The sequence below is a fragment of the Lissotriton vulgaris genome, chromosome 12, assembly GCF_964263255.1.
Source record: "Lissotriton vulgaris chromosome 12, aLisVul1.2, whole genome shotgun sequence".
In the NCBI taxonomy this organism is placed as follows: domain Eukaryota; kingdom Metazoa; phylum Chordata; class Amphibia; order Caudata; family Salamandridae; genus Lissotriton; species Lissotriton vulgaris.
The window spans coordinates 295178578-295190021 of record NC_141700.1 but is presented as its reverse complement, the minus strand read 5'-3'; the positions used below and the strand labels follow the sequence as shown (position 1 = coordinate 295190021).

The 11444-nt window shown below is 43.3% G+C and overlaps 1 protein-coding gene across 1 annotated transcript in view; it reads left to right on the top strand.

The window, feature by feature from the left end:
- The first annotated feature begins 202 nt into the window (after window positions 1-202).
- The window catches only part of LOC147674000 (maestro heat-like repeat-containing protein family member 1), a 90969-nt gene continuing 79727 nt past the window's right edge, over window positions 203-11444 (top strand). Inside the window, exons 1-3 of the mRNA XM_086946440.1 lie at window positions 203-214; window positions 1908-1968; window positions 9593-9720. Coding sequence (XP_086802566.1) covers window positions 203-214; window positions 1908-1968; window positions 9593-9720 — 201 coding nt within the window. The remainder of the gene's footprint in view (window positions 215-1907; window positions 1969-9592; window positions 9721-11444) is intronic.

Genomic DNA, 11444 nt, shown 5'->3' with positions numbered 1-11444 from the left:
ACTGTTTCCTACTATGGGAGGCTATGCCACTGACCTCCGACTTTCACAGCTCATGGAATCCTTTGCTCTGAAATTATTGTGACAACTGAAGTTCTTGACTCAACTCATTACTTTTCTTTCTTGATTCCTAGTTAATTGTCTACAGTCTGGTTGAGTGAGCACCATCAACCACAGTTGAAATTTGAATTTTACTCAATTCAGGATGTCCAGCAATGTGAGTTTTGATTTCATGCCTGTAAGTGTAAATGAGGTATTATGCTTAGTTGTCATTATCAGGGTTTGAGTTTCTGAAATAGAGATGAGTACTGCTATTTGAGTGAAAATTCACATGTTAAGTCCCGATTCTAAAAAAAGCTGCAGGTGAACAAAGGTAAAACATAAGACATGCAATCTTTTAAAACAGGAGAGGAAACAATATAGCGTCACCTACTAAAAACACAGGGAGCGAGAAGAGTTTTTGTAGTGACCTTTGAACTATGTTTTTGTTTGATGACTGAGAAATGATCGGACCTAAATATATGGGAGCAGATTTACAATCCCCATGTGCCGCGGTGCATCTAGTTGCATGAGGCACTTGTGGCGTAGCCTGCTGAGTGATATTTACAAGTACAGGTAAAGTCATTCTGCGTGACTTAACCTGTGCTCTTAAGTATCGCCCCAGTTCATGCAACACTTTGCGTGTTAGGGGCGGGACATGGGTGTTGATATGGGTGTTCCCACGCAACACCCATGTCCACTGATGCATTTCCAGATTTACAAGAAATTGTAAATCTGGAAATGTGTCAGAATGTCAGAAGGTGCCCCTTCCTGCACAAGAACAATCTCCCCATGACGCAGGCATCCTTGCACCACTGTGCAAGGATGCCTGCACCGGCGCATGGCAGCTGTTTGTGTGCCAGCGCAAGGGGAAGCAGAGAGATGCAACCTACTGTTGTAAATATGTTGCATCCCTGTGCTTTGAAACTAACGCAGTGCAGCACAGCAAAATGACTTGCTTTATCGCGCTGCGTTAGTTTCTTTTAGATCTGCGCCGTGGTTTCTTCCCAACTTACAATGTTAGTTTAAAAGTTCGGGAGGATAAGTAGTGAGCAAATTATAGTGCCTACTTTAAAGTTTTCACTTTCATGAAAAGAGTTGTCATTTGAGATGTTCTCAATTTTGTTGACAATCAATTTAGTTTCTTCAAAAAAAAAAGTAGGGGTGTGATCTCTTTCCCATAGTTGTACAAACATCATGTTTAGAGCTCGCTCCACTACAGGCCTTCTATGTGAAGTGAAAGAGTTACACTTGGTGAAACAATTTATTTCCCCTTCAAGGCAGGAGTGAGATATAGGGCAGCTCACCGAGGAGGCTCATAGAACGTGAAACAACACCGAATCAACCCCAGCCCACAAAACTACTCCTGACCCACCCACCAGCCAACAAACCAACCAGACCCACCTCCTCCAGCCGGCAAAACAAAATCTGACTCACTCCCAGCCTATAAAACTACCCCAACCCCACCAGCCTACTAAACTACAACAAAACACCCCCCAGCCCAAAACTACACCCAGCACAAATAAACTCACCGCTTCCTGCAAGGTCTTCTTGCTTCTGTCCGTAGCAGGCAGCAGTTAGTATGCATATTGCCTTAACCACACATATGCGTGCTTAGGGCATATGTGTGGTTAAGGCATGAGCTGTAGATCTAGCGGACTTGGAACACTCATGGTTTAGACCACAGTGTTCCGACTGTTCCCCGACCATGGCATTTGAATATAGCGGATTCCCTTTAGTAGTTAGCTACTACATTTCAACGAGAAAATGGCTGAGCGGCACAAGGTGTAACATTGTAAATCAATATGATGAAATGGTGAAATCTGGTTTTAGAGAGAAAGACCAAATGATTCTTTCTGTTTCTCTTGTAGTTCCGCATGCGAGCCCGCCTGAGGGCAGTAATCTGCTGCTGCAGACCAGTCCCTGAGGGAGGTAAGTGGTCGAAAGCAAAACTCCTCATTACCTCATGCCACTAAACATAAATGTACTCTGAGGGACAGATTTACAAGCCCCTTGACACACCGGTTCATCATTTTTTGTGTTGTACCTGTGGCGCATGGTAACGCTCCATATTTACAAGGACAGGAAAAGCCACCCTGTGTGACATTGCTTGTCCTTGTAAATATGACCCCTTTACACGCAGCACTTTGCATGAAAGGGACTTTCCATGGGTGTTGCTATGGGTGTTCACACGCAGCACCCATGGAACCAGACACATTTTCAGATTCACAAGGAATCATAAATCTGGAATTGAGTGTGAATTCTATTCCTCCCCAGCGGAGGCGTAGGGAGGCGCAACAAGGAGAAATGTATTAATTTCTCCTCGTTTTATTTTCCTCTTTCTATGTGTGCTGCATTTTGCAGCACACATAGAAAGAGAAAATCACCTCTAATGATTGTTTATGTTCATGAAGGGTTACCTTCCGGCACATCAACAATCATTGAAACAATGCAGTCTTTCAACTTCTATGGGTGCTAATGCAGCGCACATAGAAGTTGAAAAACGGCATTTCAGATTGTTTTTGTGCAGGAAGGGAACCCTTCCTGAACAAAAACAATCTTCCCCATGACGCACGGCTCACGGGTGCAGTTTGTACGCCAGCGCAGAGGGAAGCACTGAGATGCGACATATTGTTATAAATATGTTGCATCCCTGTGCTTTGAAAGTGACTCAATGTGGCTTGCATTAGGCACTGAGGGGCATATTATCAAGGACCGGTGTTAAAATTATCGCCATTTTATCGGCAGGAAACTGCCGATAAAACGGCGATAATGGGCTTTTTATAATACGCCCTTGTTAATTCCCATAGAAGCCCATGTTAATACCAGAACATGGGCTTTTATGGGAATCAACAAGGGCGTATTATCAAGCCCATTTTCTGCCGATAAAACGGCGATAATTTTAACACCGGTCCTTGATAATATGCCCCTGGGTCACTTTCTTGTAAATTTGCCCCTGAGTTTTCCCCTTTGTGTGAGTTCTTTGATTGTTTATAGTTTTAATGAAATGAAGGGATGCATTTCTGTAAAAAGTACATTTTCAGCAATGAACACACTGTCCTTGAAGCTAATATGTAATAATATAGTACGTGAAATGCAGGTGAATCAACCCCTCAATATTCAAGTACATGCGGATATGGAGGCAGCAGTCACTCAATGTTACAATGTATGGCGCCGGCATTGATCATTTAGTATTTCATTTCTGAGCGTGTTGGGCCACAGTCATTGTGGTGGGAGGTACTGGCTGTGTTTCAAATCCTGGCACCACCTCGGCAGAATGGCCATTCAACAACCAAACACAGCACTGACAAATTATTGGAGCCTTATTGCATGGGCGTGGTAGGCTTGGAGGCCACTGGATCACCAGGCAAGATGGTCAAAGACGTTTTAAGGCGTAGGCAAATTAGGCAATTGCCCAGGGCCCCCACCTTCCAAGAGGCCCCATGGGAAAGTGAACTTTCTCACTATTTGATCATTGACTATTCTGTTTCTCTGTTAAAACTCTCTACCTCATGCCACTACTGACTCCTTTGAGTCATTTTAAGGACTTTTGGGATCCCTGTCAGGACATATTGAATCTGTTATTGTGTGCTCCTGTTATAGTGTGACATATGATTTAGTATTGTTTGGCATCAAGCAGGATTGAAATAGTAGGAAATGGGTAATACATTTCAAATTCGTACTGTACAGATGCCCTTAAAATTATGTCTTACCCAGGGCCCCCCAAATCCTTATGAGAACAATAAAGATGATCAAGTGTAGTGTGGGCTGCGAAAATGTGCAGCCAAATGCTGCTGGTGGCCGCAGAGCTACGTTAGACGGCAGGTGTCTTTGGAAGTACCTGGCACACAGAGACCGAGGGACAGTGTATGCTGATGGCAAAAGGAGAAGCTTGGGCTCGCTCACAAATAGAATCTTTGTTCAGTACAGACACATTTTTACAGAACTCCTAGGCTGTGGATAGGAGGTACCTAACCCCAGAAATATAACGCAAAATGAACAGTTGTAGGCTGGGCCACCAAAAATGCTGACATTTTAGAACTTTCATAGCTGTGGCAAATAGCTTCAGAAGTTATTGTCCAAAACAGTGACCTGGAGAAAATACATTCCAATGGGGAGCATAGGAGCAGGAACACAACTTGTAAGCCTCACTAACAAAATGCAGTGATTTGCTACATGTGCAAATTAGAAGTGCCTGCCATAGCAGTGCCTTCTAAATCTATATATATTAATCTCTTATATTTGATACAAAAGTCACAAACAGCTGCACCATTCCTGGGTAAAAAAAACCTTATCATGAATTCACATGTATAGTCACATAACATGAACAATTGTTCAGCTGTATCTGAAGTCTAACATAGATGAGTTGAATTGACCATGCATGGTCCCCCATCAACCATCCTGACTCAAATATTCACATTTTGCAAACAGAGAAAGGCAGGCAACAACTATACAATTGGGGGAATAGGGAGACCCAAGTTGGAGGGCCTTTTTCACCAGGAGCATTACAGGACTGGCAGTGAAACGTGCAGCTACAGAGTTTCAGGACATTTTTGTATCCATCTTTAAACTGATTAGTTTTCAAGCAAACATGGCTTTTAAACTCTAGTAGATTAATAGGTTATGTTATGTTATGTTAGTTTATACTCTGTTATTATATTGTATTTAATGTTATAATTTTAATCAGCAGCAACTTGGGGCATGAACGTAGGACCATCTGAGGAGCCACTTTCTTCAGTTTGTGCAGACATATGGGACTCTGTAATCGAAATTGACATTCAATCGAGAGATACTTGTGCACTAAAAGTAACCCTAATTTCTGACCAAAGGCTCTTTGTGATTATCAAATGCCATTGGTGTCCTTTTGGATAGGTTAGAGAGCTCCTGTATATGCTGTCTTGTATGCCGGGGGCTTTAACACAGCATAACATTTGAGGAGTCTCATTATAAAACAGCTCTAAAATCTATCATGAGAGGCACTTTTATTACGTCTGCATAGTTATGAAAGCTTTGTTGGGATTGCTAATTCTCTTTACATTTCCCTCCGTAGGCTTCCTCACGTGCAAGGTGTAGTTCAAGCAGTTAGATTTACATAGAAGTAGGATACAGGAAATAACCAAACCTGAGCAAGACAGTCTGTCTTTCTCCCACAGAATGCTCCGAACTAAAACCAAGCACTCTATCACATAAATTCAACACATTCAAGATGAATCTATGATCAGTTATCATGGGGGTCTCAACTGCACTTAGGAAACGCCACACAACTCCAACAGAACACATAAGACGGAACATGTTTCACAAACTCAACACAGACAAGATATGTAATTTAGCTGGCAAGCATGTGAGTTACAGTAGCCCTACTGATTACGAAACTCACAGAGTTCCACAACATATTAAATAGAACACCACCCACATATTCAGCATGCCACACACTGCAGGCATGCAGTACGATGGCTATCACAGTAGCTCCTCCAACAGAAAACATTAGCATACATTGAACACAGATTCAGATACACTATACAATCAAAAGCACCAACATTACAAACACTACACACACAGACATACACAGAAGCACATGCACACCTATACTTAACTATTTAGAGAATGTATGCGCTGTTGGTGAACACATACAGCCTTAACCCTTAACTATCCAGTTCACCCAAAGTATGACCAGCCCACAATACCAATAACACATCTTTACTCCATAAAGCAAAGCAGAGGCTGGTCTGCTTTGTTAACACTTGCATCACGTGGAAAGCCACCAGATTGCGGACAGCACCATAGGACAAAGCCAAAGGCAAAATGTGCACTATGCAAAGGCTCGAAATATAGTTTAACATGCAGATAAACTAAGCTGTCACTGATATATTTGAATAAATTTGAAATATGAGGCAACCTATAGAGCAATGATGCAAAATACCAAACATTTAGCTTTGTATCTCAATTTAGGTTTTGAGTTTAGAAAAGGTTGATATATGAAATGTATGAAGGGAAGCTTTTAAGTAGATCCTTGGAGTTGGTCATCAACATTTATTAGAAGTGAGCAAATAATTCCACCATTATTTTGCTATCTCATTTGGTCCCCTTTCCACATATATGTTTTCACCTTTTAGGCCTCGCCCCATTTTTTTGGTACCTACTGGTGGTGGGTCAGGTTAAGCGGATATATTTTGTCAAGTGACCTGGTGTTCACTTCTTAGACAGGACCTAATGTCCCCCCACCTGACCTAATTGTTGCTTTCTTCTTAATGAAATACTTGTCATGTGTCAACCTGGATATACAGGGCCCTCGGGGAGCCACACCTACCTCCACATTGTCTAATGCTGCTTTATCTCACTGCTCTTGTTTTCAGCATCTGTTACCCCTAACACTACTTACCTTCTGTTCTGACAATTTTGACTTGACGCTGCAGTTTAAGCAAGTGCTGTTTCTGAAGGCCCAGATAAAGGGCGTTTCCATAGTCCAGTCTGGCCAATGACAACGTTGTTACCAATGCTTTTACTGCAGGTGGGGGAATACAAGGTTTCACCTTCTGAATTAGTTTTAGAGTTAAATGTACCTGAGAGGCGACCTTGGTTTGATGTTGGAAGGTGAGACTGTCATCGAAGATGAAGCCTAGATTTGTAGCTTTACGCACTGGGGTGGGAAGTATTCCCATAGCTGGGGGCCACCATTTCTGAGACCAAATGGTGGAGTCTGAGCCCAGCAGAAGCACCTCTGTTTTACTTCCATTAAGCTTTAGGCACTTTGCCCGCATCCAGTGATCCATGCAGGTCATGCACTGATTAAAGCTGGCCACCGTTTCTTCCAGATTGACTCAGATGGATACTACAATCTGGGTATCATCAGCGTAGGACACTAGCGAGAAGCCAAACTGCCTGATGACGTCAGCTAGGGGGGTGACATACTGATTGAACAGCTTAGGGCTTAAAGATGAGCCCTGCGGTACCCCACAAGGAAGTGAAAAAATGTTTTGAACAAGAATCATCAATCTGAACCTACTGTCGCATATTGTTAATGTAGGATTTGATTAAGCTTAGTGCTAAGCTTGACACTCCCAACTTCTGAAGCCTTAGAATGAGGATGCCATGGTTCACGGTGTCAAAGGCCGCTGAAAGATCCAAAAGGATCAAGGCGGCCTTTGCACCGGAAACCAGCATAGAGCGAAGCTCCTCTGCTGCCATGACCAAGGCCGTCTCTGTACCATGCCCTTGCCGGAAGCCGTATTGTGAAGAGTCCAGCAGATTTTCTGAGGAAACAAAGGTCGTAAGTTGGAGATTTATTATTTTTTCCAAAACTTTAGCTGGGAACGGAATCCTTGCTATGGGCCGATAATTATTGTGATTGCTGGTGTCTAGGTTTTTTCAGCAGGGGGAGGATGGAGACCTTCCTCCAAGCCTCTGGGAAAATGCTGGACATAAGGATCTCGTTGAAAATCAGACAGAGTTGCTCGCTGATCTCATCAGCTGCCTGTTGGAATATTTTAGGAGCCCCTGCTTTCACCAATCTGACTATCTGCGAAACCTGTTCTACATTTGGGGGATAAAAGCATTCAAGCCATGGCCAGGATGTCGCGTAGGTGAAGAGGGTTGATTCACTTGAGGCTCATTGCCTTTTCCACAGAAGAAATCATAGATAGAAAGCACTGTGTCCCTAAAGGAATCTGCGAGTTAATTGCAGAAAGTAACATTGCTATTCAGTGCTAGTGGGGTGGGAAGTGTCACTAATTCCTTTAAAGTTGAGAAAAGTAATTTACTTGAGTTGCCCGCCTGCTCAATTTATCAGAGTAATAGCTGCTTTTTTTCTCCAGAATCATCCTTTTATATTCGGTCAGTGACTGTGTATAAACGTTTTTTTTGGCTTCTGTATAAGTTTTTCTCCAGCGCCTTTCAGCTTGTCTGCATAGTTGCTTCTGGATGCGCAGTGAGTCCCAGACCAAGGTTCTGATTTCTTCAACCATTTGCTAGTAAATGTTTTTTCTGGAGCTAGAATATTTACTGCGGTTGCTATCCAATTAGTAAAATATTGGTGGATGTGTTTACTTCGGGCATTAGTGTCGGTTTAGAGGCAGCTAATGTTAATTGCAGCTGCTGTGGGCTGATTTCCTTCCAATTTCTCCCTTTAAAAGTCCTAAGAGCAGAATGAGGACGAGTAAGATGATGGGACGAGGTAAGTACCAACCGAATGGCCTTATGATCAGAACATGGGATTGGCAACCTCTCCTGCACTTTCAATTGAGGATTAGATATGAATATTCCATCTAGGGTGTGTCCATCCTCGTGGGCAGGATGCTTGATCAGTTGTTCCATCAAGACAGTGGCCATCAGCTCTAGAAGCGAGATTGTATATTGGTCATTTATATTTTCTAAATGGTAGTTGAAGTCACCTAAGATAGAAAATTCCTGAAAGTCAACACTAGACTCGATGATATGACCTTTTGTCTCTACAAACTTGTTCTTAGCCCCTGGTGGTCTATACAGCAGTATGCCGTTAAATATACAGTTTTCACTGATGGTGATTCTAAATGAAAGCAGTTCACAATCAGGACCGCTTCCTCAAGTAGAGCTTTTCATCAACAAAGTGTCCTTGATAATAATCACTATTTATCCTCCCCGCTTATCCTGTCTGTCATTCCTGATTAATAAGTATCCATCTGCCCACGTCTCCGTGACAAATGCCATATCTATATTGTGAGGTTTCAGCAGCTCGGTGAATTCAATGTTGTGTTTAATTAAAGAGCGTGTATTCAGGAGTAGGCCCTGGAGGGACTTTTGCAAAACTGTTTGCGGGTAAAGGACTTGATGCGAGTTAAAGCTGCATTTTGTTTTGGTGAAGAGGAACTTCATGTCACACAGAGGGCACACCTTAGGCTCTTTCAGAGGATCGAGTTGCAGACAGGAATCCTTCTTCTGGGGGTTAAGACTTACGAGAGTATCTCTTGTATATTTTAAACTTGGGCCCAAGATCAGTAGGGAACGGACACGGGGGGTGGCCCTGTGCCCGATCGAGGCACGGATGGACGCAGAGAGGCTTGCCTTTGGCGTGCCAGCGGCACGCCCTCTGTGCATCCGCTCTGTCATGCTGCTTAAATAGCAGTGAGTCTGGCGTCTCGCGCACACATCAGTTGTTTCCAACCAAGAAGTACTAGTCAGGTATGTCCGGTCCCTTAGCCCTCCGCAACAAACGGCACAAGCCACGGCAGAACGGGCGGGTAGGGAAGATCACAACAGCTGCCACCCTGATTAGCAAGCTAAAACAAAGTGCCGGTAAGCATGTGGAATGAGGTACAAAAACCAATTACGATCCCAGCAGGTGGAGTAAAAGTCTAAAATGAATACAAAGGTCAATCTCAATGTGGCAAGACCTACTGCTGAATTCCAGAAATAATCAATCTGTAAAAAAATAACATGAAACATAATTTAGTATTTCATGCAAATTTTGCTGTAAGATAAAAATATCTTGTGACACTTCTTTCTAAACTTCTAAAAAATGTCAAGTAACCTCTGTTTGGGCATTATTTGTACATGTGTCTGTTTCTCTGGGTTGTCATTACAGTTCGACTGATGGAAGCTGTCCGGCGCATGGACATAAACATCTTTATGGCTTTTTTGCATACATCTGCTTCTGCAAATTCAAATGAGAACATCTTGTTATGTTGTAAAATCCTGGAACATCGAAAAAAGGTAACTGTGATTCTCCATTGCTTTACCGGGCATTCTAGGGAATAAGTGGCAATGTGCTTCATTTAAACATGTGGTTGTCTCATGGTATGATATATTATGTATGTGAGAATTTCAGAGTATTATATGATATGGCAGTAGAAGCCTCATCATGGAATACAGTCACAAAAACTGTCTTGGGTCCCGTGAAGCTTGTTTGTATCACCTTTGTTCAACCCTGGGTATCTGGGGCTTCGAGCAGCAAAGCTTGACAAAGGAACTTAGGGCAAATCATGTAAGAGCACCAAACAATGGAATAAGAAAGTCACACAAGAGATACAACAATACTTTATGAAAATAGAACATATTTTTATACATTTTTAGAATCCATGTTCATCAAATTTCATTGGAGGTTCCAGAGATATGTATTTTGAAAACAATAAAAAAAACTTTCAATACAACCACAAAACAGCACTGGTCAACAAAAGTTTGTAAATTTTCTTAATGTTTAAAACAGTTAGTTTGTCAACTTCAGCCTGACTTAAGGTCACTTTGGGCAGTGACCTGGCCACCAGACCCTTTTTCAGTTCAGTTCCAGCCTTTAGAAAACAACCACCATAGAGAACAATGAAGTGGTTTCTATGCTGGGGATGCAGGCAGAAAAGATGTTCAAATATCATCCTGGAGCTGTGCAGTCGACAAGGGTGAGCTGTGGGTGATTCCTTGGTGCATGGGTGAGGTGGGGAAACTTTGGCTACTGCATATGAGGTCCCATGGCATCCTCTTTGTGACAGTCGAAGGCCAGCAGCAGCTGGGCTACTGTTCTCCCAGCACAGCAATCACTGCGAATATCCTTGGTAGAGGCTAGTGTCCCTCTAAGGCAAGAAATCCTTTGATAGCAGTCCTGGGTCCAGCAGACTCGAGTGCAACTTTTGGCTACATCGGAGATGTCTCTAGGAGCACCCAACAGCAGTCAGTGGTGATTCCTCTGAAGAGGATACTGCTTTGCCGGTTTTGGCTTTCTCAACTTTGGTATCCATGGTGCTGTTCCAGGGGGCCAACCAACTAACCCTTGGAGTCACTGCTTCAATCTGGCTCTGGGATCAATGTTTTCCCAAGCCGGGAGCCGCAGGCACAGTCCAAATTTTACTAGTCCAAAGTGCAGCAGGTGCAGTCCTTCCAACAGTGAATCCTCTCTTTGTGCTATTCCAAGGGCAGGAGGACAGTCTTTGTTGGGTTATTTTTCCAAATCCAATGTGTACTGAGGTTTAGCATGCCAGGGGTGCCTATTTTATCCTGGGAAAGTGCCTACAGGGACAACGTGGTCACTATCCAATGGGCTAGTAGGCCCACTCCTTTGTTGCGACAAAGTTCAAGTTATGTGTGGCATTTCGCTATCCCAGTGTGCAATATTCTTGCTACTATCAAGCCCACAGGAAAACAGGTTTGAGGACAGTGTTTTCCTCTCCGTCCCTGCCTCCAACTTGTCTGCAGGAACAAAAGTCATCCTGCTCGGGTGTGTTGTCACCCTTTAAGGTGGGCATTTCCTTTGAGCCTGCCTTTTGGGCTAACACCTCAGTTGGCCTTTCTGGGAGAGAAGGTGACACCTCACTCTGCGGCAACTGCCTTTGTGCTTAAGCCTTGGAGTTGTTCATATGTCTGCCCAGGTGGGCAGAAAGCTGTCTGTTGGCCCGGGCCTGCACAAAGCCACTGGACTAGCTGGGGCACAGAGTGTCAACTTTTTAAAA